The 20003-nt window shown below is 41.9% G+C and overlaps 1 protein-coding gene across 1 annotated transcript in view; it reads left to right on the forward strand.

Annotated features, from left to right (window-relative positions):
* Nucleotides 1-19487, forward strand: part of NDUFS3 (NADH:ubiquinone oxidoreductase core subunit S3) — a 20484-nt gene extending 997 nt beyond the window's left edge. Inside the window, exons 2-7 of the mRNA XM_056526561.1 lie at nucleotides 7775-7834; nucleotides 8016-8113; nucleotides 13368-13517; nucleotides 13823-13948; nucleotides 16586-16705; nucleotides 19240-19487. Of these exons, the coding sequence (XP_056382536.1) occupies nucleotides 7775-7834; nucleotides 8016-8113; nucleotides 13368-13517; nucleotides 13823-13948; nucleotides 16586-16705; nucleotides 19240-19404 (719 nt within the window). The 3' untranslated portion in view covers nucleotides 19405-19487. The remainder of the gene's footprint in view (nucleotides 1-7774; nucleotides 7835-8015; nucleotides 8114-13367; nucleotides 13518-13822; nucleotides 13949-16585; nucleotides 16706-19239) is intronic.
* Nucleotides 19488-20003: the final 516 nt, after the last annotated feature.

The following is a 20003-nucleotide window of genomic DNA, read 5'->3' on the forward strand; positions in this document are numbered from 1 at the left end:
ACGTTAGCGCTCACTCATAGAGGGACTATGACTAAGCGCTAACGCACGAAACGCGTCAGAGATATACGTGTATTTGCTACCTCCAATAAAGTATACCTGGATGCTGGATATTTCTTCTCTGTACCTCATAGTTCATAAGGTTGAAAAAAGACCAGAGTCCATCATGTTCAACCTATAACCCTAATGAGTCCCTACTGAGTTGATCCAGTGGAAGGCAAAAAACCCTCATACTAGAGGAAAAAATTCCTTCCCAACTCCAAATATGGCATCAGAATAAATCCCTGGATCAACGTTCTGTCCCTATAAATCTAATATACATAAGCAGTAATGTTATTACTCTCCAAAAATGCATCCAGACCCCTTCTGAATTCTTTTACAGAGTTCGCCATGACCATATACTAAGAATCATACAACCATATCCCTGCTGAGTGTCATATACTGTACAGACCATATACTAGGAATCATACCGCCATATCCCTGCTGAGTGTCATATACTGTATGTCCAGACCATACACTAGGAATCATACCGCCATATCCCTGCTGAGAGGGTGATATACTGTATGTCCAGACCATACACTAGGAATCATACCGCCATATCCCTGCTGAGAGGGTGATATACTGTATGTCCAGACTATATACTAGGAATCATACCGCCATATCCCTGCTGAGAGGGTGATATACTGTATGCCCAGTTAGACCATATACTACTTAACATCCGTTCAGTCAGAGGAAAGACTATCTAAAGTGCCCCCCCCCCTGCTGCTCACTGCCCCAATCCCATCCTCAGTGCGCAGGCTCGGGATATTTTGCTGGACGGAGCCGGGTTGCGGCCAGGGGGAAAAATATGCAGGCGCACAAGGATGGCACACAGATGTGGTGCGCAAACATTCTCACAGCCCTATCTCTTCAAGGATGTTAAGTAGTTTATGGTCTTGCTGGATATACAGTATATGATGCTCTCAGCAGGGATATGGCGGTATGATTCCTAGTATATGGTCTGGCTGGATATACAGTATATGATGCTCTCAGCAGGAATATGGCGGTATGATTCCTAGTATATGGTCTGGACATACAGTATATGACGCTCTCAGCAGGGATATGGCGGTATGATTCCTAGCATATGGTCTGGACATACAGTATATGACGCTCTCAGCAGGGATATGGGGGTATGATTCCTAGTGTATGGTCTGGCTGTATATACAGTATATGACGCTCTCAGCAGGGATATGGCGGTATGATTCCTAGTGTATGGTCTGGCTGTATATACAGTATATGACGCTCTCAGCAGGGATATGGCGGTATGATTCCTAGTATATGGTTTGGACATACAGTATATGATGCTCTCAGCAGGGATATGGCAGCATGATTCCTAGTATATGGTCTGGCTGGACATACAGTATATGATGCTCTCAGCAGGGATATGGCAGCATGATTCCTAGTATATGGTCTGGACATACAGTAAATGACGCTCTCAGCAGGGATATGGCGGTATGATTCCTAGTATATGGTCTGGCTGGACATACAGTATATGATGCTCTCAGCAGGGATATGGCAGCATGATTCCTAGTATATGGTCTGGACATACAGTAAATGACGCTCTCAGCAGGGATATGGCGGTATGATTCCTAGTATGTGGTCTGGCTGGACATACAATATATGATGCTCTCAGCAGGGATATGGCAGCATGATTCCTAGTATATGGTCTGTACAGTATATCACGCTCTCAGCAGGAATATGGCGGTATGATTCCTAGTATATGGTTTGGACATACAGTATATGACGCTCTCAGCAGGGATATGGCGGTATGATTCCTAGTATGTGGTCTGGCTGGACATACAGTATATGATGCTCTCAGCATGGATATGGCAGCATGATTCCTAGTATATGGTCTGGCTGGACATACAGTATATGATGCTCTCAGCAGGGATATGGCAGCATGATTCCTAGTATATGGTCTGGACATACAGTAAATGACGCTCTCAGCAGGGATATGGCGGTATGATTCCTAGTATGTGGTCTGGCTGGACATACAGTATATGATGCTCTCAGCAGGGATATGGCAGCATGATTCCTAGTATATGGTCTGTACAGTATATCACGCTCTCAGCAGGAATATGGAGGTATGATTCCTAGTATATAGTCTGGATATACAGTATATGACGCTCTCAGCAGGGATATGGCGCTATGGTTCCTAGTATGTGGTCTGGCTGGACATACAGTATATGATGCTCTCAGCAGGGATATGGCAGCATGATTCCTAGTATATGGTCTGGACATACAGTATATGACGCTCTCAGCAGGGATATGGCGGTATGATTCCTAGTATGTGGTCTGGCTGGACATACAGTATATGATGCTCTCAGCAGGGATATGGCAGCATGATTCCTAGTATATGGTCTGGACATACAGTAAATGACGCTCTCAGCAGGGATATGGCGGTATGATTCCTAGTATGTGGTCTGGCTGGACATACAGTATATGATGCTCTCAGCAGGGATATGGCAGCATGATTCCTAGTATATGGTCTGTACAGTATATCACGCTCTCAGCAGGAATATGGCGGTATGATTCCTAGTATATGGTTTGGACATACAGTATATGACGCTCTCAGCAGGGATATGGCGGTATGATTCCTAGTATGTGGTCTGGCTGGACATACAGTATATGATGCTCTCAGCATGGATATGGCAGCATGATTCCTAGTATATGGTCTGGCTGGACATACAGTATATGATGCTCTCAGCAGGGATATGGCAGCATGATTCCTAGTATATGGTCTGGACATACAGTAAATGACGCTCTCAGCAGGGATATGGCGGTATGATTCCTAGTATGTGGTCTGGCTGGACATACAGTATATGATGCTCTCAGCAGGGATATGGCAGCATGATTCCTAGTATATGGTCTGGACATACAGTAAATGACGCTCTCAGCAGGGATATGGCGGTATGATTCCTAGTATGTGGTCTGGCTGGACATACAGTATATGATGCTCTCAGCAGGGATATGGCAGCATGATTCCTAGTATATGGTCTGTACAGTATATCATGCTCTCAGCAGGAATATGGTGGTATGATTCCTAGTATATAGTCTGGATATACAGTATATGACGCTCTCAGCAGGGATATGGCGCTATGGTTCCTAGTATGTGGTCTGGCTGGACATACAGTATATGATGCTCTCAGCAGGGATATGGCAGCATGATTCCTAGTATATGGTCTGGACATACAGTAAATGACGCTCTCAGCAGGGATATGGCGGTATGATTCCTAGTATGTGGTCTGGCTGGACATACAGTATATGATGCTCTCAGCAGGGATATGGCAGCATGATTCCTAGTATATGGTTTGGACATACAGTATATGACGCTCTCAGCAGGGATATGGCGGTATGATTCCTAGTATGTGGTCTGGCTGGACATACAGTATATGATGCTCTCAGCAGGGATATGGCAGCATGATTCCTAGTATATGGTCTGGCTGGACATACAGTATATGATGCTCTCAGCAGGGATATGGCAGCATGATTCCTAGTATATGGTCTGGCTGGACATACAGTATATGACGCTCTCAGCAGGGATATGGCAGCATGATTCCTAGTATATGGTCTGGCTGGACATACAGTATATGATGCTCTCAGCAGGGATATGGCGGTATGATTCCTAGTATATGGTCTGTACAGTATATCACGCTCTCAGCAGGAATATGGTGGTATGATTCCTAGTATATAGTCTGGATATACAGTATATGACGCTCTCAGCAGGGATATGGCAGCATGATTCCTAGTATATGGTCTGGCTGGACATACAGTATATGACGCTCTCAGCAGGGATATGGCAGCATGATTCCTAGTATATGGTCTGGACATACAGTATATGACGCTCTCAGCAGGGATATGGCGCTATGGTTCCTAGTATGTGGTCTGGCTGGACATACAGTATATGACGCTCTCAGCAGGGATATGGCAGCATGATTCCTAGTATATGGTCTGGACATACAGTATATGACGCTCTCAGCAGGGATATGGCGCTATGGTTCCTAGTATGTGGTCTGGCTGGACATACAGTATATGATGCTCTCAGCATGGATATGGCAGCATGATTCCTAGTATATGGTCTGGCTGGACATACAGTATATGATGCTCTCAGCAGGGATATGGCAGCATGATTCCTAGTATATGGTCTGGACATACAGTAAATGACGCTCTCAGCAGGGATATGGCGGTATGATTCCTAGTATGTGGTCTGGCTGGACATACAGTATATGATGCTCTCAGCAGGGATATGGCAGCATGATTCCTAGTATATGGTCTGTACAGTATATCACGCTCTCAGCAGGAATATGGCGGTATGATTCCTAGTATATAGTCTGGATATACAGTATATGACGCTCTCAGCAGGGATATGGCGCTATGGTTCCTAGTATGTGGTCTGGCTGGACATACAGTATATGATGCTCTCAGCAGGGATATGGCAGCATGATTCCTAGTATGTGGTCTGGCTGGACATACAGTATATGATGCTCTCAGCAGGGATATGGCAGCATGATTCCTAGTATATGGTCTGGACATACAGTAAATGACGCTCTCAGCAGGGATATGGCGCTATGGTTCCTAGTATGTGGTCTGGCTGGACATACAGTATATGATGCTCTCAGCAGGGATATGGCAGCATGATTCCTAGTATATGGTCTGGACATACAGTATATGACGCTCTCAGCAGGGATATGGCGGTATGATTCCTAGTATGTGGTCTGGCTGGACATACAGTATATGACGCTCTCAGCAGGGATATGGCAGCATGATTCCTAGTATATGGTCTGTACAGTATATCACGCTCTCAGCAGGAATATGGTGGTATGATTCCTAGTATATAGTCTGGATATACAGTATATGACGCTCTCAGCAGGGATATGGCAGTATGATTGCTAGTATATGATCTGGCTGGGCATACAGTATATGACACTCTCAGCAGGGATATGGCGGTATTATTCCTTTGCTGCGCTCGGACTTTACCTGCAAGTTTCAATTGTCCAGATATTGAGGACGTTTTTTATGTTTTTAGAATTGATTCAATAAAGTGATTTATTACAGGAAGTTGTTTCAGTGAACTCCCTTTTTTCTGTATATATACTGGAGGCCCAATGGTGTTTAACCCCTTAAAATCATCAGTTAGTTATTCGTAATACACATAAGCAACAGGCAAGGTTGGCACCTGTTTTATTGCCAATCCACTATTTAAGCCAGGCGGGTTACAGTTGGGTATTGTGCAGAGGCCCTTACTCTTCATATTTCAACCCTTAGGTCAGTGGCCCAATGGCGTTTAACCCCTAGAAATCACCAGTTACTTCAAAATGCAGAAAATGTATATAGTTGGTATCGGTTTTCTTGCCAATCCACTGTTTGGGCCAGGCTGGGTACAGTTGGGTATTATGGAGGGGTCCTTACTCTTGTTATTTCCACCCTTAGGTCAGTGGCCTAATGGCGTTTAACCCTTTAAAATCTTCAGTTACTGGATACATTTGGGTATTATGGAGAGGCCCTTACTCTTTATATTTCCACCCTTAATTCAGTGGCCCAACGGCATTTAACCCCTTTAAATCACCAGTTACTTATTCAAAATGCAGAAAAATGTATATAGTTGGCACCGGTTTTCTTGCCAATCCACAGTTTGGGCCAGGCTGGATACAGTTGGGTATTATGGAGGGGCCCTTACTCTTTAACCCCTTAAATTCCTCAGTTCAAAACGCATATTTTTTCATCTATTGTTTACTATCGTTTTTTTTCAGCAAAAACACAATCTAGATTTTTTTTTTCTGAATTTGATTGTTCCCAAATAATATTCAACGTTTAAATATATATATATATATATATATATATATATATATATATATATATATATATATATATATATATGAAAAGGGGTTTACTGCAGAGGAATAAGAGGAGAAAAGGTTTATTTGTTATAGTCCTCTAGAAACCAACTTCAGCGAATAAGAAACCAACTTCAACCTCGTTACTGCATAAATCCGTACAAGAGTACAATAAAGGGTATAACTCAGGATCTGTACAGAAGTAATGTATGTACACAGTGGGGGAGATTTATCAACATCTGTCCAGTGGAAAAGTTGCCCATAGCAACCAATCAGATCACTTCTTTCATTTTTACACAAGCCTCTGCAAAATGAAAGAATCGATCTGATTGGTTGTTATGGGCAACTGGGCAGCTTTTCCATTGCACAGGTTTTGATAAATGTCCCCCAGTGACCCCACCAGCAGAATAGTGAGTACAGCTCTGGAGTATAATACAGGATATAACTCAGGATCAGTACAGGATAAGTAATGTAATGGATGTACACAGTAACTCCACCAGCAGAATAGTGAGTACAGCTCTGGAGTATAATACAGGATATAACTCAGGATCAGTACAGGATAAGTAATGTAATGTATGTACACAGTGATCTCACCAACAGAATAGTGAGTACAGCTCTGGAGTATAATACAGGATATAACTCAGGATCAGTACAGGATAAGTAATGTAATGTATGTACACAGTGACCTCACCAGCAGAATAGTGAGTACAGCTCTGGAGTATAATACAGGATATAACTCAGGATCAGTAATGTATGTGCACAGTGACCTCACCAACAGAATAGTGAGTACAGCTCTGGAGTATAATACAGGATATAACTCAGGATCAGTAATGTATGTGCACAGTGACCTCACCAACAGAATAGTGAGTACAGCTCTGGAGTATAATACAGGATATAACTCAGGATCAGTAATGTATGTGCACAGTGACCTCACCAACAGAATAGTGAGTACAGCTCTGCAGTATAATACTGGACGTAACTCAGGAGCAGTACAGGAGAAGTAATGTAATGTATGTACACAGTGACCTCACCAACAGAATAGTGAGTACAGCTCTGCAGTATAATACTGGACGTAACTCAGGAGCAGTACAGGAGAAGTAATGTAATGTATGTACACAGTGACCTCACCAGCAGAATAGTGAGTACAGCTCTGGAGTATAATACAGGATATAACTCAGGATCAGTAATGTATGTGCACAGTGACCTCACCAACAGAATAGTGAGTACAGCTCTGGAGTATAATACTGGACGTAACTCAGGAGCAGTATAGGAGAAGTAATGTAATGTATGTACACAGTGACCTCACCAGCAGAATAGTGAGTACAGCTGTGGAGTATAATACTGGATGTAACTCAGGAGCAGTACAGGAGAAGTCAGGTAATGTATGTACACAGTGACTTTACCAGAAGCATAGTGATTGCTTTTCTGGTGTATAATACCAGATGCAACTTGGGATCAGTACAGGTTAAATAATGTAATTTATGTACATATTAACTGCACCAGCAGAATAGGGAGTGCAGCTCTGAAGTATAATAAATGACCAACAACACAAAAGGCCTTATAAAGAATAAACTGCATATTCCAATAGAACTTTCAGCATCAGACAGGACAGTCCAAATATTGAGGCAGGACACTGATCAGCTCATTCTGATGTGTTTCCTGCTCATAGCAGAGCCTCCTCTCTTCCTGCTTTTGGCAGGGAAGGCTTTTTCTCTGTGATTGACACTTTAGACACAGAGCATTTTTAGGTTTTGTGTGCTGTTTCTGGAAGAAATTATCTGGGTTTTTTTTTTTTACTCCTGGATAAACCCTTCAAATTGAAGGGTTTTCCTTGGACTAGTGGGCCTGTGTTCTCATAATGTTCGCTGTGTTATGACTTTCTCTTGTCTCTCCTTGCCTTGCAGCTTCTACTCTCCGTGTTCTGCCACAAGTACGATGTGAGGGTTCCAGCACAGAGACTAAACGTGAGTTTCCTTTACTTCTCTATATGTTCAGTTAAATTACCCTCTCCTAAATACAAGATTATTTGGATTATTCCCCTTTTATTGCTGCAGAACCCACACCTTACAGTACCTCCATTCTTAATAGTAGGAGACGAAGACACATTTTTATCCTTTTTTTAAATTTTTTATTTTTTTTTTGCAGCGACTATTCGCCCTGTGGATACAGTCTTGACTAATCGGCTATCTGCGTTTGGAGAGTATGTAGCTGAAATTCTTCCCAAATATGTACAGCAGGTTCAGGTGAGTTGTAAAACTGTTTATTCTATGTAAACAATTCAAGTTCTAGAAATTAATGTGAATATTGTCTAGAGGAGAGTATATTTAACCCCTTAACGACACAGGCCGTAAATGTTGGTCTTGGTGCCCTGGTACCTAACGCACCAGGACATACATTTACGTCCTGTACATGGTGCTCGCATCATGCACGGCAGGTCTTGGCTGCTATCAGCAGCCAGGGACCCGCTGGTAATGGTGGACATCAGAGATCGCGCTGTTGTCCACCATTAACCCCTCAGAAGCCATGATCAATACAGATCACAGCATCTGCGGCAGTGCGGCCATTATATTAGATGATCGTATCGCCCACGGCAATCCGATAATTTTAAATGGCAAATGGCGGACAGAGGTCCCCTCACCTGCCTCCGTCCGTCTCCAAGGGTCTTCTGTTCTGGGCTGAGGTTGAGCAGACCAGAGCAGAAGATCGCCGATAATACTGATCAGTGCTATGCATAGTACTGAACAGTATTAGCAATCAAGTGATTGCAATAAATAGTCCCCTATGGGGACATAAAAAGTTAACACAAAAAAAAAAAATCCCCTCCCCAATAAAAATGTAGAATGTCCCTTTTCCCATTCCCCCCCCAAAAAAAATTATAAAAATATTTGGTATCACCGTGTGCGTAAATGTCTGAACCATCAAAATATAATGTTAATGATCTCATACAGTGAATGGCATAAACGTTTAAAAAAAAAAGTCCAAAATTGCTGCTTTATTGTCACGTTTTATTCCCCAAAAAATTAATTACAAGCGATTTTAAGTTTCATATACACAAATGTGACATAAAAAGTACTAAAAAGTACAGATAACAGCGCAAAAAATTAGCCCCTATACGTAAAAATGAGAAAGTTATAGGTCGTCAAAATAGGGGGATTTTAAACATACTAATTTGGTTAAAAAGTTTGAGTTTTTTTTTTTAAGCAGTACAATAATAAAGTATGTAACCATGGGTATCATTTTAATCGTATTGACAAACAGAATAAAGAAAACATGTAATTTTTACCATAAATTGTACAGTGTGAAAACGAAACCTTACAAAATTTGCTAAATTGCGGTTTTCAATTTCCCCACACAAATATTTGTTTGGTTGCGCCATACATTTTTATGGTAAAATGTCATTACAAAGGACAACTGGTCGCGCAAAAAACAAGCCCTTAATATTGGTCTGTGGATGCGCAGAATATAGTACGCGTGAATAGACCCTAAGGGGTTATAAGAAGTGTAGGGTTAAAACAAGAGGACATATAGTTTTAGATTAAAGAATATGCAGAATATTGGGCAGACTAGATGTGCCAAATGATTCTTATCTGCACACACATTCTGTGTTTCTATGTCTATAAAAGCTCAACAGCTCATGTGATTGTCACCACTAGGGGCCCCCATGTCACTACATATATATATATGTGTGTGTATATGTGTGTGTGTGTGTGTGTGTATATATATATATATATATATATAATATACACTGCTCAAAAAAATAAAAGGTACACTAAGATAACACATCCTAGATCTGAATGAACTAATTGTATGAAATATTTTCGTCTTTACATAGTTAAATGTGCTGACAACAAAATCACACAAAAATTTTCAGTGGAAATCAAATTTATCAACCCATGGAGGTCTGGATATGGAGTCACACTCAAAATCAAAGTGGAAAGCCACACTACAGGCTGATCCAACTTTGATGTAATGTCCTTAAAACATATAAAAATGGGGCTCAGTAGTGTGTGTGTGGCCTCCACATGCCCGTATAACCTCCCTACAACACCTGGGCATGCTCCTGATGAGGTGACGGATGGTCTCCTGAGGGATGTCCTCCCAGACCTGGAATAAAGCATCTGCCAACTCCTGGACAGTCTGTGGTGTAATGTGGCGTTGGTGGATGGAGCGAGACATGCTGTCCCAGATGTGCTCAATCTGATTCAGGTCTGAGGAACGGGCGGGCCAGTCCATAGCATCAATGCCAACCGCACCAGCATATGGTCTCACAAGGGGTCTGAGGATCTCATCTTGGTACCTATTGGCAGTCAGGCTACCTCTGGCAAGCACATCGATGGCTGTGCGACCCCCCCCCCCCAAGAAATGCCACCCCCCACAATTACTGACTAACCGCCAAACCGTTCATTTTGGAGGATGTTGCAGGCAGCAGAAAGTTCTCCATGGCGTCTACAGACTCTGTCACGTCTGTCACATGTGCTCACTGTGAAGCTGCTTTAATCTGTGAAGAGCACAGGGTGCCAGTGGCGAATTTGCCAATCTTAGTGTTCTCTGGCAAATGCCAAACGTCCTGCACGGTGTTGGGCTGTAAGCACAACCCCCACCTGTGGACGTCGGGCCCTCATACCACCCTCATGGAGTCTTTCTGGCCGTTTGAGTGGACACATGCACATTTGTGGCCTGCTGGAGGTCATTTTACAGGGCTCTTGCACAAAGGCGAATGTAGCGGTCCTGCTGCTGGGTTGTTGCCCTCCTACAGCCTCCTCCACATCTCCTGATGTACTGGCCTGTCTCCTGGTAGTGCCTCCATGCTCTGGACACTACACTGACAGACACAGCAAACCTTCTCGCATTGATGTGCCATCCTGGATTAGCTGCACTACCTGAGCCACTTGTGTGGGTTGTAGACTCCGTCTCATGCTACCACTAGAGTGAAAGCACCTCCAGCATTCAAAAGGGACCAAAACATCAGCCAGGAAGCATAGGAACTGAGAAGTGGTCTGTGATCACCACCTGCAGAACCACTCCTTTATTGGGGGTGTCTTGCTAATTGCCTATATTTTCCACCTGTTGTCTGTCCCATTTGCACATCAGCATGTGAAATTGATTGTCAATCAGTGTATCTTCCTGAGTGGACAGTGTGATTTCACAGAAGTGTCATTGACTTGGAGTTACATTGTGTTGTTTGTGTTCCCTTTATTTTTGACCTATGTGTGTGTGTCTGTGTGTGTGTGTGTGTGTGTGTGTATGTATGTATGTGTGTGTGTGTGTATATATATATATATATATATATATATATATATATATATATATATATATATATATATATATTTCTATCTTTGCATAGCTGCAAGTACTGCATGTGTATCAACATTAAATGCATTTTTAATGGGAATAAACTAATCCTGCCACATATTTATAAATCTTCGTGTGCATTTATGACAGTTACTAGTCCTAGCTAGGCTAAGTCTGGAGCACTGCCATAACCCCGGTATATAGGTGAGCAGGCCAGGGCAAAGTGTCTTGTTTGCCTCCTTCCTCTGTCCACCACCTCAAATATATCAATGTATGCAGACATCATAGTGATACAATATTTAAAAAAATACTTTTATCAGAAGGGGTTTAAAGGGATAGTCCCCTCTCCAAATGTTATTCCTTATTCACAGAATATTGGATAACAAGCTGATCAGTGGAGGACTGACTGCTGAGACTCCAATTATGAGAAAAGAAAAAAATTGTAAAATTGTCACACTCCGCCCCTCAATGTAAGCCTATGGGACAGCTGTCACTCCCCCTCCCATAGGCTTGCATTGAGGGGGCGGAGTATGATGTCACTCCAGGGCAGGGCCGTCACATCACAATGCTCCGGCCCCGTGATCGCCAGTAATCAGACCCGGAGCGAACATGCTTCGGGGACTGATTGTAACAGGGTGCTACGTGCAAGATCATGGGGGTCCCCAGCGGCGGGACCTCCGCAATCAGGCATCTTATCCCCTATCCTTTGGATAGGGAATAAGATGTCTTCGTGCCAGAGTACCCCTTTAAAACAACTAAGCAAAATGTTTTATGCTGTAAATGCAACTCCCACTAAGGCTGTGTTCACATGCTGGAATGTCCGCACAGAAAACCTGTGTGGACATGCCGGCGCTAGGACTGCACAGGAATGCGCCGTATCGCAGACTGATATGCATTCCGTGAGGAGTCAGCAGAAAGAATGAACAGGTTCATTCTTCCTGAGGACACAGAAATCAGAATTTCCGTGATTTAAACATCTAGCATTAAAATTCCGCCGTGTACATAGCGCAGCAGAATCCCATTGAAATTCAACGGGACTCTGCTGCAGCGAAATCTCCGTGCAGAATTCCACAAGAAATTCTGACTTCTGAACATAGCCCAATGCTTTTGTAATTCCTCTGGCTGTCACACCCAGATCGATGTGGGTCCCAGAGATTATATCAGAATTTGCCTTCAATGTGGTGTAAGGGAATACTCTTAAAAGAAGTGCTGAGGGTATTTATTTTATTTATAAATGTAATTCATTTATTTATGTTTTACTTATTTATTTATTAGTTTTGTTTCTACCTCTTGGAAAACCCCTCTATAAGTTGCTTAGGGCCAAAAAATAAAAAAAATAGGCAGATACCTTTCTAATCGCCTGTAGTGTCCATGCCAGAGGTTCTACACAAAGTTTTTTGTTTCTTTGGATGCATCAGTGATGTCCTGTCCTCAGCGTAGGAACAAGGCAGGCACCGCTGTCATGATGTCATGTACAGCCCATAACAGTATTCCACATCAAGGGAAATAAAGCGGCTGTTTCATGTCTCCTTCAGGTGCTTTCTCAAGCCTCTCTATAAAGCATCTGAGAGACTCAAAACAGCCATAAACTTGTATTTACCGCTATTGTCAATAAATTGAAGATTTTATGCATCAAGTGAGTGCTGTGCTTCCTTATTTCTCTTGTTGTGGACTGCTGATTTTTTAACTGTTTATGGCTGAGCACCCTCATAGGCTTTGAAGTTACCATTATGGTCGAAAAGTTAAAGGGGTACTCCAGTGGTACTGGCCAGCGGTTTGAGCATTTAGCTCCGAATGCTGTACACACGCTGCAGGGGTCGACTACGCCCCTTCGTGACATCAGGTCACACCCCCTGGTCGGACGACCCACGCACACAGTATTCGGAACTAAATGTTCCGAACGCTGGCCAGTGGAGTACCCCTTTTAAAGCATAATTGAGGGCAGTGCAGGCCATGACTCTCTAGCTTGCCATAACCATAGTGGTCAGTGATTGGCTGCTGCCTTCAGGTGTCAATATGCAATTTATACAGCTATACCTGTTTATCATCCTGATGATGCATGTTCTATGTATGGGAGGAAAGGGAGTAATTTATTTATATCCAAAGCTGCTCAAAAATTAAGATAAAACAATAAAGGATGAGCTGCAAAAAAAAAATCCAACTTGCTACTCTTAGGCCCTTTAATGAGGTCTTTTGCTTTCTTAGGTAACATGCTTTGGAGAATTGGAGATTATGATCCATCCAGATGGAGTGGTCCCAGTCCTATTGTTCCTCCGAGATCACACAAATGCTCAGTTTAAGTCTTTGGCTGATCTGACTGCTGTTGATATCCCATCCCGGCAGAACCGCTTTGAGGTATTCATTGTCTATTATATGTGAAGGAATAACCATTTAGTAATTGGTAAATGATAGATGAGGATTGTAACCTTGAGATAAAGGAGTGTAAGGATTTCTGTGGTCATCTTATGGAAGAACACTACAATCAGACTCTACCCTGCCTGAAAAACCTGATAAAGCAACAAATTGTCTAAATGTTCAGTGTCTGGGTGAAAGACGGTACAAGTGTTTGCCTAAATGTACATATCATAGAGAACTGTGCTATGTAAGTCTCTTAAATGAGGACGGTATTTTGACCATTTTATCATCTGCTTCTTCTCCAGATTGTCTACAACTTACTGTCCTTGCAGTATAACACCAGGATCCGTGTGAAGACCTACGCAGATGAACTTACTCCTGTGGAATCAATAGTTTCTATCCATAAAGGTGCAAATTGGTATGAGCGGGAGGTAAGGATCAACTTCTCATACCTTAGGCCTTCCATGATGGCAGTGCTTATCTAATCTCTGTACAATTTAAATGTGCACTGTCCTATACAAAAACTTTTTCTATGGTGTAAATCTTGGCAAAACTATATATTTTTTAAATATATTCTTTAAAAATTTAAATTTAACATTTAAGAGAAAAAAAAAAAAAAAAAACTGCCTTTGAAAATTCCACCACTAGGGGGGTCTCCATACCTCCTGGGACACTGAGTCTCACAACAGCATGAGCGTGTCCAAGGGTCATGGACGCGAGATGGCTGGCTGACAAGGCTGCAGGAGGAACACACATACTGTATGAAATCCCCAGCGTATATAGTGCGTGTGAACAAACCCTAATGGTTCTTATATAGTGTGGATTTGATTTTTGCTCTGCTTTTGCAATAACTCCTGTTCACATTTCATTGACTTGCCCATTAATGGAAACTATTTAATCCTAATCTGAATGGCGCAGATGGTTTCCTCTCAGACTATTTGCCAAATTCAGCTCTCAATCTAGTTTTTCTTTTTTTGCAGCTTAAACTCCTCTTATGAAGTGGATATTATCTTACAAGTTGACTCCACTAAGAATATTCTAACAAAACTCCTGGGTGGTTCTCAATGTTGCTTCTGTTGGAAAAACATAAGGGGAGATTTACCATTTGCCCATAGCAACCAGTCAGATCACTTCTTTTATTTTTCAGAGGCAATTTGGTTGCTATGAGAAACTGGTCAACTTTTCCTCTCCACAGGTCTTTATAAATCTCCCCCATAGTTTTTGTCTTAACTAATCATTTTCCCACTTAATATCTCACGCACAAACTATGGGGGAGACTTAAAGGGGTATTCCAGGCAAAAACTTTTTTTTATATATCAACTGGCTCCGGAAAGTTAAACAGATTTGTAAATTACTTCTATTAAACAATCTTAATCCTTCCAATAGTTATTAGCTTCTGAAGTTTTCTGTCTAACTGCTCAATGATGATGTCACGTCCCGGGACATGACATCATCATTGAGCAGTTAGACAGAAAACAACAACTCAACTTCAGAAGCTAATAACTATTGGAAGGATTAAGATTTTTTAATAGAAGTAATTTACAAATCTGTTTAACTTTCCGGAGCCAGTTGATATATATAAAAAAGTTTTGGCCTGGAATACCCCTTTAACCCCTTAAGGACTCAGCCCATTTTGGCCTTAAGGACTCAGACAATTAAATTTTTACGTTTTCATTTTTTCCTCCTCTCCTTCTAAAAATCATAACTCTTTTATATTTTCATCCACAGACTAGTATGAGGGCTTGTTTTTTGCGCGACCAGTTGTCCTTTGTAATGACATCACTCATTATATCATAAAATGTATGGCACAACCAAAAAACACTATTTTTGTGGGGAAATTAAAACGAAAAACGCAATTTTGCTAATTTTGGAAGGTTTTGTTTTCACGCCGTACAATTTATGGTAAAAATGACATGTGTTCTTTATTCTGAGGGTCAATACGATTAAAATGATACCCATTATTATATACTTTTATATTATTGTTGCGCTTAAAAAAAATCACAAACTTTTTAACCAAATTAGTACGTTTATAATCCCTTTATTTTGATGACCTCTAACTTTTTTATTTTTCCGTATAAGCGGCGGTATGGGGGCTCATTTTTTGCGCCATGATCTGTACTTTTTTTTTTGATACCACATTTGCATATAAAAAACTTTTAATACATTTTTTATAATTTTTTTTTAATAAAATGTATTAAAAAAGTAGGAATTTGGGACTTTTTTTTTTTTTCGTTCACTCCGTTCACTGTACGGGATCATTAACATTTTATTTTAATAGTTCGGACATTTACGGACGCGGCGATACCAAATATGTCTATAAAAAAAGTTTTTTACGCTTTTTGGGGGTAAAATAGGAAAAAACGGTCGTTTTACTTTTTTATTGGGGGAGGGGATTTTTCACTTTTTTTTTTCTTTTACATTTTTTTTTACACTTGAATAGTCCCCATAGGGGACTATTCATAGCAATACCATGATTGCTAATACTGATCTGTTCTATGTATAGGACATAGAACAGATCAGTATTATCGGTCCTCTTCTGCTCTGGTCTGCTCGATCAGACCAGAGCAGGAGACGCCGGGAGCCGGACGGAGGAAGGAGAGGGGACCTCCGTCCGGCGTTCTGAATGATCGGATCCCCGCAGCAGCGCTGCGGGCGATCCGATCGTTCATTTAAATCGCGAACTGCCGCAGATGCCGGGATCTGTATTGATCCCGGCACCTGAGGGGTTAATGGCGGACGCCCGCGAGATCGCGGGCGTCGGCCATTGCCGGCGGGTCCCTGGCTGCGATCAGCAGCCGGGATCAGCCGCGCATGACACGGGCATCGCTCCGATGCCCGCGGTTATGCACAGGACGTAAATGTACATCCTGGTGCGTTAAGTACCACCTCACCAGGACGTACATTTACGTCCTGCGTCCTTAAGGGGTTAAAGCATGCAAAATATATATCTGATCCTCAGAACAGGCCCAGGGGTCTTTGGACATGTGCCTTTCACATTTCTTTATGATGTATATATGCAATGAAAAACCCATTAAAAATATAGAATAATAATCTCTCTTGTTTGTTAGGTTTGGGACATGTATGGGGTCTTTTTTGCCAATCATCCTGATCTGAGAAGAATCCTTACAGATTATGGTTTTGAGGGACATCCATTTCGTAAAGACTTCCCCCTGTCCGGATATGTGGAGGTAGGTCATGTCAAAAAGTGAAGATTAATATTTGGAATAAACACTGATCAGCCATAACATTTAAAACCACTGGCAAGTGATGTGAAGAACATTGATACATTAGGCAAAAAGGAAACAGTCAGTGTAATGTGATGTTAAAAGCAGATACAGGGCAAGTATAAGGCTCACAGTTTTTTTTTTTCTTCCTAGGTGTAGTCTGAAGTGTAAAACATTAGCATTTTGCATTTTAATGATAATGCTTTTCTCAGAGAGTTACATTGAAGTCACTGCGAAAGCCTGCACAATTAACATGTTTTTTTTTACATGCATTATTTTATGCATAAAATAGATGTATTAAACAGAGCGTTTCTGCCATGAAATAAACAAAATTTGAGTGCTTCTATTTTACACTTTGTGAACATACCCTTAGGATCTAAGTGACTTAAACTAGCAGGACTAGATGACCAGGTCAAAGCATCTTCAAAGCTGCAGGTCTTGTGTACTGTACAGTATATAGTGGTCAGTACCTACCAGAAGTGCCCCAAGGATGGACAATTGGTGAACCAGCGATGGCATTGTTGGTGCCCGAGACTCATTGATATGTGTAAGCAGTGATGACATGGTAATTTTGTATATTCAGGGTTAAACATAATTCTGTATAGAAATACACCATGGTCTCTTCGTAATATCTAGTCTCACATAGTCTCTCAAAGAATAGTCTTGTGTATTCAGACATTACCTAATAGGCTGTGTTATGTTCCCTTACCAAGAGATGATGCTATACGTATATAGTCTGTCCTTAGATAGTGTTCTGTATTTCTCTGCTGACCAAGAGAGGAGAATCCTATATACTGCCTGTTCCTAAATGACAATCTATTGCGGATATAAATACAAAGGGCTGGGTGTTGGGCTAACCTGCCACCATGGTAGAATGAGCTGTGTGTTATGTGTCTTTCCTTTGTATGAATGTGAAGCTCACAGATGGACAAAGGGCCTGATGGGGTACACGGGGAGTACCACGACAGTGAAGGCTAGCCTATCTTGTCTGATACTACAGAAGCATTTTTTATAGAGGATAATGAAACAGCACTCAGTCGGTGGAACTTATTTCTATATTTTCTTCTGTGCATATACAAAACCGCAGCAGGGAGCTGCGTGGAGACACAGGAGAGTTTGCAATCACAGCGACAGCGGTTTCAAGCATCAACACGTTCTTTCTCAAGCTCTTGAGAAAGATCGTGTTGAGGCTTGAAACAGCTGTTGCGATGATTGCAAACTCCACTGTCTGTCTCCTTTCATCTTCCCGCTGATGGTGAGTGGCGTTGTTTCATTATTCTCCATACAAAATTCTGCATTAGAGACTGCACTGTATAACAGAGCACCCCATCTGGTTCATGTGTGCTCCTCCATTGGCTGGATTCCCTTCAAGTGGGAATTGGACCCTATCCTATCCTATCATACGGTAGTGCCAGCCCAGCTATTTTTTGTTGTTGCATGATCTTACAGAAGACCTACTGCTGCAAAATACTGCCTACATACTTAAAAGGCTTTTCTAGGCAGGGAGTTTTTTTTTTTTTCTCAAAGCCTCAGGGTGAAGGGAAAATGAAAAAAAACACAGCATACTCACCTGCCCTATCCCATGGGGTAAAGATATATCTATCCTTATTTAATTTTTTTTTTCTATATTTATAAGATGAAAATAATATAAGGCAGACTAGATGACCAGGTGGTCTCTTTCTTGTTCTTGAGATGTTTCATTTGGGGAGGAAATGCCCAATCACCCTAAGGCATTAAAGAGGTACTCCGCCCCTAGACATCTTATCCCCTATCCAAAGCATAGGGGATAATATGTCTGATCGCAGGGGTCCCGCTGCTGGGGACCCCTGTGATCTCCCTGCTGCACCCGGCGTTTGTGTAGAGCATTGGGTGCAGCGCCGGAGGCCGTCACGCTGCTCCCATAGACTTGTATTGAGGGGGTGTGGCCATGACGTCACAAGCCTCTGCCCCGCATCGCCAGTCATCTGACGCAGAGCGAAGTGCATAGGATGTCTGGGGTGCCGCAGCAGAGATTGCGTGGGGGACCCCAGCGGCGGGACCTCTGCGATCAGACATCTTATCCCCTATCCTTTGAATAGGGGATGAGATGTCTAGGGGTGCGGAGTACCCCTATAAAAAAAATGTAATCCTCTCTGCCTGAAAAACCCACTTAATGCTGGAAAGGTCTGTTGGGTCTATGCCTCAATGGGTCAAGGCTGTTTTGGCATCTTGATGGGGACTGATATAGTAGATTAGGTGAGTTAATGTTATTCTAGATGCAGCTGACCATTTGCAAAGTGGTTATTACTAGCGAACAAAACTGGTACAGTTGGCTATTCAGGATTTTATCACAGAGGGCGCTATTGTATTTGGTTGATTATAATATAGCTTTTTTTTTTTTACCTAAAAGTTTGAATTCTTAAATCTAGCAGGAGGTAAACATTTATTGAAAAATGAATGATTAACTATATGTAAAGCAGAGTCTGGTGTGACTTAGTTGTGTGTAATGTCTTTCTTAGGTCCGCTATGATGATGAAGTGAAGCGTGTCGTAGCAGAGCCAGTGCAGCTGTCACAGGAGTTCAGAAAATTTGACTTAAACAGCCCATGGGAGGCCTTCCCAGCCCACCGAGAAGCACCAGAAAGCCCAAAGCTGGAGGCAGGAGAAACAAAGGAAACAAAATAAGAGCAGCACTTGCAGTCTTGTGTGGAATCAATAAAATCTATTTATGTACATAGAATAAACTTCTGAAGTCTTGGAAAACTGTGTGTATTGGCTAGAAGTGAAGGTTCATGTTAAAGTGTACGTGTAATGCTAATCTCCCAGCCATTTTTTTAGATCAGGCTTGGAGGGGGACACCGAATGATACAGTTGGCAAAGCTATTGAGCTATGATATGTTTATATAGAGTTACTAGGTCACCCCTTCAGCCATCTTTTTTGTTTATATTAATTATTTTTTCTTTAACCTTCCTGGGTATTGAAGTGCACTCATTTCATTTATCACTCAGCCCACTTGTGAATCCTATTCTACATATGGAATGGGGCTGAGCTTTAGTATCAACCACAGCCCATGCACAGTAATGGCGCTGTTCCTGAAAGAAAGCATCTGTCTTATTCTTCTTATTTTCTCCAACCATTAAAAATGCAAATATGCAGCAGATTAGTGTTGTTAGTATCTTTCAGAAACCCCCAATTATCACAGCACCTGCAAAACGCCTGTAAATTGGTGTCAGTGACTCAGAATCCGCTACACTGTTTATCCCATGCTGCTCGCTGATCAAAT

The sequence above is a fragment of the Hyla sarda genome, chromosome 6 (assembly GCF_029499605.1).
Source record: "Hyla sarda isolate aHylSar1 chromosome 6, aHylSar1.hap1, whole genome shotgun sequence".
NCBI lineage: Eukaryota > Metazoa > Chordata > Amphibia > Anura > Hylidae > Hyla > Hyla sarda.